Genomic DNA, 13328 nt, shown 5'->3' with positions numbered 1-13328 from the left:
CGGCAGTCCGTCTGCTCCTGCAGCGCAGCCAGGTGAGCCCGCTGGGCCGCCGCATGGTCGTGGTTCATTTTCGCCATCTCCGCCAGCATCTGCGCCAGAAACTGCAAAGGCTGGGCGGGCGGCGCAGCCTGCGGGTCGGACATCCCCACACCGGCAGGCTCCTGGGTTTCGGCACCACTTGTGACACACGCTAGGCACAGATACACCCACACACACGTCGTTAACATTGGATGCACGTTTATTGTGAGTGTCCACAGAATGACAGCTGAATACCGTTTGACAGCGGTCGGTTTCCCCAGCTCCCTCTCCTCCGCTCCTCTCCGCCTCACTATATAAAGGGAAGGAAAACCACCATCAGTCCAAAATCGCCATCAGCTGTTCTTACCAGCACCGCCCCGTTGAGCTCACTGCACCACTCCTCCGCCACACTGGTCTTCAGTAATACTGGTATATTAATGTAGCAGAACTGAACTGAACTGAACTTGACGTGGAGTATTGGATGGAGGGACAAGAAAAATTTCTATAAAAGATGCGTACGGGGATATAACTCTCATCTTCATAGGCAGCCGGGTTACAAGTGACCAAGTTACCGTGAGCACAGACTTACAAAAATCCCATGCAACAGGTCTGCCTGTTTTTGGCTCATTAATTTGTTCTACTCTCGGCCAATTGTTGATCACCATTGAAATGAACTGACTGTGTTCTTTTTCTGCACCCATCAAAACATTTTTTTTAATTGCAATATCATGCTGATATGTACTGCTTAGTACATTTGGGTTTCAACAGCTTACATTAATATGATAAAATGGTGCCATTATTGAACATCAATGAATGGCTTTACTTCAGCTAAACTTAAATGTAAATTATCATTGGATTAGGGATAAAAGGTTAATGCACATATACTTGATTCTCGGCACTTACGCCAACATTAATTTGTAGCAATTAGATTTAAGAAAATGATAAGTGACTGTTTTTACCCATTTCTAACACATACTTAAAAAACTACTTTGCTTACTTTGAATGCCTGCTTGACTAAGCAGCACTTACTGCTCTGTAATCCACACACTGCTGTCATGATTTGTCTGGCCGGAGTCAAATGCAGGACTCAGGAATGAAAGTGCGGTGAGTTTATTTACAGTGCTGGTGTAGATAGTGCTATATACAAAGTCTTTTTGAAGTGCTCGGTTTAAGAGTCCAATATGTACAATATGTGAATCAAAATCCCCGAACAGAATCTCCTAAGGTAAGGTAACAAACACTCTCGGAACTCCGCTGGGACATCCTAAGCACATAAAGAAGCACATTAGAGGTCTTCGGCCAGTTCACAGAGCCTTACAAAGAGACAAGATGAAGAATACCACAGTTAGATAACACTCAGGTGAATTCTGAAGGTCAGGTCCTACCTTAAATAGCAAACAGGTGAATGACAGTTTTCTGTGTGAGAACAGCATTTTTATATGCATCTTTTTCTGCATTGTGTTATATATTTCATGCAGCTAGTAATATCAGATGGCCAATATATCAATCAGACTTTAATGCAGAGTGCATCCATTACCATAATAGGCAAATAAATATATTGTATATTGTTGTAAATTAACAAATCAACGTTGAATGGCTTTTAATTTTTAAGGTGTAATTTAAATTACGATGGCAATTACACTTTGGCGTTCCATCTCCTTCATTACTCTTCCCTTTGTGTACTAATACTGAGGATGTGTTTGGACATGAGCTACAAGGCACAGCTATCATTGAAGGATGAAAGTGTTGTTATTGTGAAGAAATACACTATTTGATTACCATGTATAGGAAAGACAAAGTACTTGCCTGTGATTTATTTCGAATCAGGAGGTAGGTGTGCATTCTGCAGAAGAGCTAAGTGCTCATACCCATCTGTGCAAACAAATGGCGCTAAACAAAACACAGAGTGAGTACAGTAGAAGAGTGTGTGGCGTCTTTATATGTAAAATAAAAGATGAGCTATTCATTCTGTGTGTCAGGAAAAAGAGAAAAATTGAGAGATATACAAAAATGGAAAGAGTAAGAAATCATGTTTTTTCCTACTCGGCATTAGAGCAGGGCGATATGACCAAAACTATTTATCACGATATACATTTGAAAATTTGCGATAATGATATAACTGACAATATAACTGACACTAGACAAAATACTTTACAACTCTTCAACTTTATTAGTGCAAAAAAACACCATCAATGTATTTTCACTTAAACAAGCAGCTGTTTTTAATGTGCATTAAAGTTACATAAAAGTTTAACAGTGCAAATTCTTTGCTGACAGTTTAACCAAAAGGCATTTCCAGTGGAAACTGGCCGACATATCCTCAGCATAACCATGTATAATATCCACAAAACTTAAAAACAGGTTATACACACACAATACGGTAACATTATGTTGAAGCACAGTACGTATCACTCCGCCAGGCTCCTGCCTACGATAGCCGTAATGCTCCGAAAATCCATCAAGCGGTGCGGCTTCGTAGCTTAGCAAAGTCGTACTGAAACATTTGACAGATTTTCGAGCGCCGTGTACATAAAATCGTTTCGAGGTCAGTAACCAGAATTCATACATAAGGCACACGGGATTATAAGGGGCTCTGTCGAATTTCAGAAAAATCAAAGGATTGATTTTAAGTGTGCCGTATTTCCCAAACAACACAGTAATAACGACAGCCTGCTAGCATGCTCTACCAAAAATAGTGCTTTGTTGTGTATCTGACGGACGAAAGCTAAACCAGTTCCACACCACTGAAATTCCAGCATTTTTACAAACCAGTTCTGGTTCATCTGTTTTATTCAATGATCCACTTTCGCTCTTCTCATTCTGCGTTGCCACCATGAGCGTATGTAAACAAAGGCACTGCGCATGCGCGTTTTACACATATTCTATCGCGATATTTCATTTTCTTATCGTTGCCCAACATTACACCGGTATTACCGTGAACGGTATGATATAGCCCAGCCCTACTCTGTATTATCAGATTCTGGCAAGAAGAATCTTCAAGTTGAAAATAATATGTACATTTGTAATCCTAGAGGGCATGTCAAGAACATATGTGTCAAGTCCCGTTTCTCAGAGTATCCATTTGTCCTTCGGGTGGATGTACATCAATGAGTTAAACAAATTTGCTTGCATTATACAAAGTTTTGGAACTTTTTTGTTCGCTATTTTTGTTTCAGGAAGCTCATTATATCTTTAATGCACATATTTTGGTTGTATTATGTCAGCAGCACCATGGTTGACTCTATGTTTTCAAATAGAACAATAAGCTAAATTGCAGTAAAGGTTATAAGGAATGTGTAATGAACCTTTGCGGTCTTATTCAGGCCAAAGTGTAATATATATATATATAGCATGCACAATGTTTAATTTTCTGAGCAATTCCACCTCCCTTTAGAAGATCCCTGTAATGGCTTTTCATGTGACCTGTAGCACTAATGAAAAATGCCATGTTAACCAACCGATAAATCTGACATGTGAGAAGACAGTGTGCCATCACTCCCTAAACCATGTTTGATAGAAGTAGAAGTAATGATGTTCCTTTTTAGTTTAGGACATAGAAAAGACAGGGAGAAGGATTAAAAAGGGAGCAAAAGAGACAAACTGGAGCACAGGCCAGCAGGGGAATGGGGGCAGCCATACTCGGTTATGGTAGAAGCAGCGAATCCTGGAGGGAGTAAACCTTTAGTTTCTTATTTTGTCTCTGACTTCATTTGTTACCCTTGGCAGCTCGAAAAGAGATGACATAACCACCTCAGTGTTCAATAAATCAATGTAGATATTTGCCTTTTAAGTTTGCATGCATGACCCAAAGCTTTCTGTTCTCTCCACAGGGAGTAAGAGGATGGGTATGTTGCCTCTTGCTGTAGTTTCTCCACCACTACCATGAGCTGGAGTTTTCTGACTCACCTGCTGGAAGAAATCCACAACCATTTTACATTTGTGGGCAAGATCTGGCTCACTGCTCTCATTGTTTTCCGCATTGTGCTAACAGCCGTAGGAGGAGAGTCAATCTACCACGATGAACGAAGCAATTTTGTCTGCAACACAGCCCAGCCAGGCTGTGAGAACGTATGCTACGACGCCTTCGCTCCACTCTCACACGTCCGCTTCTGGGTCTTTCAAATTATCCTGGTGGCCACCCCTTCAGTTATGTACCTGGGCTACGCTGTCAACAAAATTGCTCAGGCAGAGGAGAAGGCAGAAAGTGGGGGAGTGAATGGATTTTCCCAGAAGAAACCCAAGAAGCACTATCTTGCAGGCAGAAAGCAGCACAGGGGCATTGAAGAGGCTGAGGATGACGACGAGGAAGACCCGATGATCTATGAAGTGGCAGAGGTGGAGAACGACGATTGTGAAGCAGAAAAGGGAGGCAGCTGTGATAGAAAAGTAAAAGCCAAAGTACGCCATGATGGGCGTCATCGTATCAAAGAGGATGGATTGATGCGCCTTTACATCTTCCAACTCCTGTTGCGCTCCTTGCTGGAGGTTGCTTTCCTCTATGGTCAGTACACCCTCTATGGCTGGTCCGTTCCTGCCATCTACGTATGCGAAGAGCAGCCCTGTCCTTATAAGGTGGACTGCTTTGTGTCGCGACCAACTGAGAAGACAATCTTTCTCCTCATCATGTACGCAGTCTCCCTGCTCTGTCTAACACTCAATATATGGGAGATGCTTCACCTGGGCATAGGTACCATGTGTAAGATAATACACTCGACGAAGCTCCCCAATGAGGAGCTCTACGGGCTGGCAAGAGGACAAGGCCGTCTTAACAAGGTGAGATTGAGTGACCCATTTTCTTGGAATGCACCAGCGCCTCCACCTGGGTACAACATCGCCATCAAACCTCCTCTGGTAGGTAAAGGGAACCACAACCAACCACTACCCATCACTGATCTAACTAATGCCAAGCTGGCATGTCAGCAGAATCACGTGAACATTCCCCAAGAGGAGCGTCAACAGAACGGCATTAATGATGAAAACCAGTGCAGAGCTGGGAAGGGAAATGCACCCAGGGCTGTTCATAAGGACAGTGGTAGACCTCAGAAAATCCTGGAGGGTGATAATCAGACCTACATCCAGCTGCAGAGCCACACTAACAACCGCAGCACGCCCCACCGTGAACGTAAACACCAGCAGACCAACAGACATGCCTCCAGCAGGGCATATACAGACAGAGGTAGCAGCGGCACCAGCAGTAGCAGCAAATATGGAGTCAAAAAGGGTTCAGAGTGGATTTGAAACACGAATATCTAAAACAGCTTAGCTATTTAGCTCAGTTCAGTAAATAAGCTTTGTATAGCAAGAAAATAGAGCGCGGGAAAGTATCAGAAATAATATCTTGAATACCTTTTGCGCTAAGATTTTGGTACCCTGTTTCTGTTTACCTTGTTTAAGAGACTTTAATGCTGCAATTGAAAGTGCCTTACTTAAACCATCTAAAAGCAGCTTCATTCAAACTGAGCAACCCTTTATGTTACAGAATTTAAGTTTTTTTTCATTGCCATCCACAGTTAAAGATTTGAATAATTTTGCTCATGAATATTCAAAATTGTTCTTCAGTTTCTTTTTAGTGTAGATCGTTTTCCCACAAGCAACAAAAAGGCTCTTTTCACCTATGTACTGCAGCCCTAAACCGTATGAATCATTAGATATTGTCTTTAACATGCCAGTTCTCTCGTAAAAAATGCATGATGTTTAATTGTGAAAAATCAAGAATAGAGAAGTGAATATTCTGCTGAGTTCAGTTAATGAGTGATCATCCTGTTTCCTGCCTCCTGCACACTATAGTCAGGCAGTGCCCTCCTCACGACCACAGGGAGTTTGTCCGGTAGTCTAAATGCAGCTGACTGGAATGTCCTGCTGTCTGTTTTATGTAAGTTAAAACAACAATGTCCTGGTCTAATTCTGATGATTTTTTTAGAAGTTGTGTTTGAAAACAGCTGACAAAAAATAAGAGACAGTATGTTTCAGCTGTTAATTTCACCATATTTTCCTTTTGGTAATTTAAAAGCATTTCCACTTTTTTTTGAGAAAGAAAAGAGAAATTTTCATTATTGTTTCGAGAAGCAAGCTTAAAAAAAGTCATATATTATAGTACAGGTATTACCTTTTTTTAACATACTTTACTTTTTCAACCATTCATCCAGTAGTGTACATTAAAAAGAACGAGTGTATCAAGCTTTATATATGCTTCATTTGTTTCTTTCTTTTATCAATCTTTTACTTTGATTTCCATATTTTCAGTCTGAGGCCATTTGTCATTGGTTGTTACTGTGTTTGGTTTTGTTAAAATATATTTTTTGGAACAAAAAGTTCATGTTTTGAATAAAGAGTTTCTATTTGTCTCATAATCTTTGTCTTGTTTTCAATGATTTGATTGTCAGTCTAGAATGAAAACTATATTATTAATTTAATGCTGAATATTTGAGCATGTGGGTAATTTGCACTGGTAGTCAGCTTAAGCTTGCATTGTCCTCTGCTGGGCACAAAGAGGGAATAATATAATAGTTCTATGTCTCTTTCAGTGGGATCCCTGTAGATAAAACTTACCAAAAATTTTCTGTGTCTATATTTTAAATCTGTCATATATTGGAAGTTTTATTGAAAGAAAAGCTCATCACTGAGAAATATAATATATTTTGTGGTGGAATATTTAGTTTATGGCTCCTTTAAACTAACATGGCAAGTAGAATTTAACATAGTCAAAAATGAATCTTGGGGATTTTCTCTGGAAATGTGTTTGATCAGTGATTGTAGTTTTCTGTAGTCATTGTGTTTGACCCGCTGATATGCTGATAATCAGTTGCAATACGTGTCAGATAAAGCATCAACTAAACAGCTAAGTTGCTTTTCATGAATTGTTATTGTTTGTTTTCTTGAATTTTATAAGTTATTTATCTCATTTTCCTTTTCAAAGGCCAAAATTGATAACCGGGGTGCTTTTGTGTTAGGATCAGGATACTGTACCAGTGACTGTAAGAACCTTACCATTAACTCATAATAGATTTCATATATATTAAAAGGTGTATTTGAAAATGAAAGCCAGGGCTCACATTTCAGACAACAGGTTATCAGAATCAGAATCAGAATACTTTATTGATCCCTGGGGGAACTTATTTAAGGAAAGTATTTAAGGTTATGTGGAGGGCAGCGTCAGGAGCAAACAGTCTTTTCTTTTTTTGACGTCAGAGCTAAATTAAAATGGGAAGGCGTTTCAACTTTTGATTTCACACTGTTTGAAAAGCACCTGAAGGCAGCGTCAGACCAGATGTTATGCCGTCTTCATGTCCACACGTCCTCCAGGTAGTGACAACAACAGCTTCGCCGGCTTGTTGACGAAGCGATAGCAGGTTTTTTTTTCCGCTTCTCTCCAGCACAGGAAATATTGGAAATAATTCCAGTGAATGTAAGAAATACATACCGTAACTAGTTCTTTAGGAAATACACTCAACAAAAATATAAACGCAACACCTTTGTTACTGCTCCCATTCCCCATGGGATGGACGTAGAGACCTAAAATGCATTCCAGATACACAATATAACCATCCCTCCCAAACAGTGGTCACAAATCAGTCCAAATGTGTGGTAGTGGGCACATCTGCCATATTGAGATAATCCATCCCACCTCACAGGTGTGCCACATCAGGATGCTGATCTGACACCATGAGTAGTGCACAGGTGTACCTCAGACTGCCCACAAAAAAAGGCCACCCTGGAATGTGCAGTTTTTTGCGCTATTGGGGGTCTGGGGACCCAGAACCGGTCAGTATCTGGTGTGACCACCATTTGCCTCATGCAGTGCAACACATCGTCGCATGGAGTCTATCAGATTGTCAATTGTGGCCTGTGGAATGTTGGTCCACTCCACTTCAATGGCTGTGCGAGGTTGTTGGATATTCGTGGGAACTGGTACACGCTGTCGTATACGCCGGTCAAGCACATCCCGAACATGCTCAATGGGTGACATGTCCGGTGAGTATGCTGGCCATGCAAGAACTGGGACATTCTCAGCTGCCATCTGCCCTGAACAATGTGAACCATGATTCATCCGTGAAGCGCACACCTCTCCAACGTGCCAGACGCCATCGAATGTGAGCATTTGCCCACACAAGTCTGTTACGGCGACGAGCTGGAGTCAGGTCAAGACCCCGATGAGGACGACGGGCATGTAGTTGAGCGTCCCTGAGACGGTTTCTGACAGTTTGTGCAGAAATTGTTTGGTTGTGCAAACCAATTGTTCCAGCAGCTGTCTGGGTGGCTGGTCTCAGACGATCTTGGAGGTGAACCTGCTGGATGTGGAGGTCCTGGGCTGGTGTGGTTACACGAGGTCTGCGGTTGTGAGGCCGGTTGGATGTGCTGCCATATTCTCTGAAACGCCTGTGGAGACGGCTTATGGTTGAGAAATGAACATTCAATGCACGGGCGACAGATCTGGTTGACATTCCTGCTGTCAGCATGCCAATTGCACGCTCCCTCATTGCTTGTGGCATCTGTGGCATTTTGCTGTGAGACAAAACTGCACATTCCAGGGTGGCCTTTTGTTGTGGGCAGTCTGAGGTACACCTGTGCACTACTCATGATGTCAGATCAGCATCCTGATGTGGCACACCTGTGAGGTGGGATGGATTATCTCAATATGGCAGATGTGCCCACTACCACACATTTGGACTGATTTGTGACCACTGTTTGGGAGGGATGATTATATTGTGTATCTGGAATGAATTTTAGGTCTCTACGTCCATCCCATGGGGAATGGGAGCAGTAACAAAGGTGTTGCGTTTATATTTTTGTTGAGTGTACATAAGTATTGGGTGAAAAACATTTGAATTTAGGATATGGATAGAATGACCCAACATTCCAAGTGCAGTAAAGACATGTTGGGTGTTATGATCACAACACACCAAAATCATGTTGGATATGACCCAACAACAGGGTCTTGTATTGAGAAATTGGGTTCAATGATGAGATGTTGGGTTAAACGCAAAATCTCAATTTGAGACCCAACATTTCTTTACAAATCTCTTATTCTCATGGTCTATAAGATCTGTATTGTGATGGTGGGTCACAGGGCTTGACTATATGGAGATGCTGGTTCACACCTAAATGTCAGTATTGAACCTGATATCTCCATTTAACTCCCTTGTGTGTATGGACAAAACCTTTTATTCATTTTTATATAATAAGCCATGCAGCATATGGTCACCTGCTCATCACGCTGAGCTAAACCAGTTTCTAAAAGGACAAAAGTCATTGGTAAGGAAACATGATCAGGTCCATAAATTGAAAGGGTTAATGTTGAGTTAGTTATTACGTATTCCCTCATTTGTCAAGCGTGCAAATAAACCCAGTGGCTGATGGGCGAGGTTAATTTTTGACAAGTGAGAAGAATTATGAACTGTGGGAGACAAAATTTTGGGTACATCTTAGACTACAAGGTCTAAAAGCCACAATATTGGAGAGTGATGACGAAGATGAAGATGATAAAGATAAGAAGGCCCAGGCCTACGCAGAGTTAATACAGTTCCTGGGTGATAAGAGTTTATCGCTTTTGATGAGAGAAGCTGCCAACGATGGACGCGGGGTGCTGAAAATATTAAGAGACTAAAGGTAAACAAAGGGACGACCTTTTGATTTTAACAAAATAAAAGTATTCCCGGAAATTCAGAGAATACGCGCTTTTTTACGGTGGAGGAACACCAAAGTAATTGCTTACGGAGCTTGCTTCTTCGACATCTTTAAGAGTTCTGAACAAATGTCTGTCCTCCTCCACAATATCTAATGTATGCAAACAAGTGTTCCAACTTCTTATCTGGTACGAGTCTTTTATTTTGACAGCAAATGTGCACCTGCGGACCATTTATGTGCAGCCCTGTTTATAGTTTCCTGTGCATTTCAAACATTGTCCTTTCTGATTGTTTTTTTTTTTTTTTTAATATTTAAAGTAGCATGGCTGCTATGAGGCCAGCTAGGATCCCTGTGGACCTTGCCCTACAAATGATCCAGGACGGATGGGATGAAGAGCCCATTGGAGGCATTGACTCAGAATCTGACATGTAAGATACAGAGGACCCAGACTATATAGAGTAGCCACAGACTGGGGGAAAGAGTGGAATAATTTAACCAAACATAAGCTTGTGGCCTTCATTTGATTGACCATTCTTGCAGGAAGTGAGAAGAACTGGGATGTACCAGTTGGTGTGTTTTTTTGGGCGTCCTCTGCATAACCCATTGTACAAGGCCACTATGTCAATTCAAAGATTTAAAGATATTCAATATTTCTTTCACTTTGATGACAGGACCAGAGCCTACAGTCTGAAAACAAACCACATGGCAGCTTTCCGCTACATATGGGGCCTGTTCCTGGTCAACTGCAGGCAGAAATTCATCCTCAGTGATTGTGTTACAGTGGATGAACAACTTGTGCCTTTCAGAGGGAAGACCCAGCTTCTGCAGTATATGGAGAGCAAGCATACAAAAGTGATACAAGTGATACAAAAACTGCAATTTCTTAAAATTAATGAAAAAATAAATAAAAATGCAAAGGGCCTCATGTCACAAACATGTTTTATGAGGAATACCTCAAATATGAAAATATTGCAACTCTTCATTTTAAAGATTTTGAAGAATAACATCCAAGTTTATAGCAAAATGCATTGTTTCTATTTGTGGTCTATTTTTGACGCCACTCGTGGAAGAGTGTAGGTATTGTTAGGTTGTGCATCTAAGGGTTAAATCCACTAAGTCTATCTTTGCAGTGCATTATGGGTCCTCAAGTAGCACCCTTTTTTCTCTCATAACTTGTGTTCTCTGCCTCCTACACCCAACATTTCCCCAAAGGTCTCTTCCAGATCTTCGAGGGTACTGGTGGTTCATGGCATCTGTTATCCTAATATGAAGCCAAACATCTCTGTACAGAACTGACTTATGAATATAAGGGGTAATGTAGTTGAATGTTTGTTGAAGCAAACAACTTAGTACAACCAATAGCTCAGAAAGATTTGAAGAAATAAAAAATGTTGGGTCAAATGAGAACACCCAACATTCCATTATTGTGCTTGGAATGACCAAGCATCTTAATACGAAGATTTATTTTTGACCCAATGCTTACATAGAAGGCCATATTTCTGAAGTACTAGTTACCTGCTCCAGATACCAATGATTATGAACAAAAATACAGAAATTAAAGTTTTGTTAAATCTGTTTTTTATATTTTGCTATGTACTCTTCATAAACACAAGTCCATAGATCTTCTTTATTTTTTAAATTCTTTGTCTCTGTTTCATTCATCCAGTCGCAATTGTTAAGGTTACATGTCTTGAGTTCAGTCTCAGTGTTTTTAAGTCCTGAACACTAAGTACTTATACAGAGAAAGTTTTTAGCATGATTTTACCTTAAGTGGTGTATGTCTTGATGCATGCTCAAAAATTCAGGTAAGTAAATCCCCGAAACTTGATTCTGTCCATCTGGATGTAGTGTATTCAGTGTGAGAAACATTTCATCACTCATCCAGGTGACTTCTTCAGTCTCAACTGACTGCAGGTTTCCCCAACCTTATAAACAGTACATTTGCATATTGACTGAAACTAGGACCAATGAAGGAACAATGGGATGGGAGCTCAGTTCCTTGAAACCATGATCTCGTACAATGTTACATCTCTCTTCAGTTGCATCTCCGTCACGGAAGCATTGGAGGTAGTTCATAAGAGATTACAGAAGGACCCCAACCTCAGCAACAGGACCACTCTCAGCATCGTCCAAGTGTGCTTGCTTTCAGAACTTTGTCTTAATTCTACCTGTTTCACATTCACATACAGGCAGAAACATGAGTGTGCCATGGGTTACCCAGTTTAATCCATCATAGCCAATTTGTACATGGAGGAAGTGGGCTTTCCTATCCTACCCTGGAACACCACCAAGTCATTGGTGGATGACACCTGGGTGAAAATTAAATCTCAGGACGTACCACAATTCACGGATTACATTAACTCGATGGACCAACACATCAAATTCACCAGGGAGGATATAAGAGTGGCAGGTTAACCTTCTCATACTGTGAAATTTCCATCAGTAATGGGGGACAATTAAAAACTGATGTGTACCGTAAACCTACGCATACGCATCAGTATTTAAGGTTTGACTCTCATTATCCACTGGATCATAAACTGGGTGTCATCAGGATGCTTCAACATAGTGCGGATACTATCCTCACAGACACAGAGGCCAGGTCCCCCAACACAAACAGCGTAATATAGTGTACACTGTTAAGTGCATGGAGGATTGCCAGGATTTATAAATCAGGGAAACCAAATGACATCTGGCAAAGCAGATGGCACAACAAAGTAGAGCAGGGGTGGCCAACCAGTCAGAGACCAAGAGCCACTTTTTTTTTACTGTGTTACCGCAAAGAGCCACATCATACGCATGGGCACACATGAACATCACCCATCCTTTCCCCCCCCCCCCCTCTCTCTCTCTCTCTCTCTCTCTCACACTCACACACACACACACACAAAATACACACATCTCTGCTCAGCCAGATTCATTGTAAATGTCACACACCAACATGATAATGACAGAAATGGACTCCTACAGTACTAAAACCACAGGCCAGTCATTTTCAACAATGAACATTGTGTCCACTGTCTCACACACACAAACTCTCAGTTCAACCAAGTCCACAAACAAAAATATAATAATCTACAATAGCATTTACTTTTACAATGCATGTTGTTTAGTGGGACTTCTGGCATTCCTTGCCTTGAACAATCCTCTTTAAATCTGGCTTGTATTCCGTTGTTGTCACTCGAAGCAATTCTTTCACATGTGTGTCAGTCAGAACAGATCTGACCGCTTCGTAAATTTTTGGAAAAACTGTATCTGCCTTTCTGCCTGACTTTTCAAAGTGGCCAACTCGTGCTTGCAAAGTTCAGTCCCTTTTGTAAATTCCTGGTCGATGTTAGCATGGAGTGAGCTGAAGTGGCGCTGAAGATTTGAAGCTTTGAAATGCGCTAATGACGTCTGACATATAAGGCAGAATGGCTTACCATTGCGTTCAACAAAAAAATATAAACTCTCCCACTCTGTTAAAAACGTCCTGTGTTCATCTTCATATTTTCTTTTTGCTGTGCATTTTTTTCCTGCCATTTTAAGGGCGAACTTGCTCCTACTGGGAAACTTTGCGGTATTTTCATCTCACACACATGTGCATTTGATGAAAACACCGTATTGAACTCAAGCGAAGCGAACGCGCACATTTTAAAACAACAACATTAAAAAAAAAAAACCCCACAAACGCAAACTTTGATATGAAC

General features: G+C 41.1%; 1 protein-coding gene across 4 annotated transcripts in view; it reads left to right on the top strand.

Moving 5' to 3' along the window:
* Window positions 1-5709, top strand: part of LOC309695574 (gap junction gamma-1 protein-like) — a 73427-nt gene extending 67718 nt beyond the window's left edge. For 2 of the 4 annotated variants that reach the window (XM_082516311.1, XM_082516313.1), the window contains one exon: window positions 3849-5709. In XM_082516311.1, coding sequence (XP_082372437.1) covers window positions 3901-5256 — 1356 coding nt within the window. In that variant the 5' untranslated portion in view covers window positions 3849-3900 and the 3' untranslated portion in view covers window positions 5257-5709. Of the gene's footprint in view, window positions 1-1191; window positions 1244-3848 lie in introns of those variants that run through there. The other 2 variants (XM_082516314.1, XM_082516312.1) reach the window with 2 other exon arrangements.
* Window positions 5710-13328: the final 7619 nt, after the last annotated feature.

This window comes from Aulonocara stuartgranti (assembly GCF_965226115.1).
Source record: "Aulonocara stuartgranti genome assembly, chromosome: 19".
Classification (NCBI taxonomy): domain Eukaryota; kingdom Metazoa; phylum Chordata; class Actinopteri; order Cichliformes; family Cichlidae; genus Aulonocara; species Aulonocara stuartgranti.
Note: the sequence above shows the minus strand (reverse complement) of the source record. Positions and strands in the feature narration are given on the sequence as shown.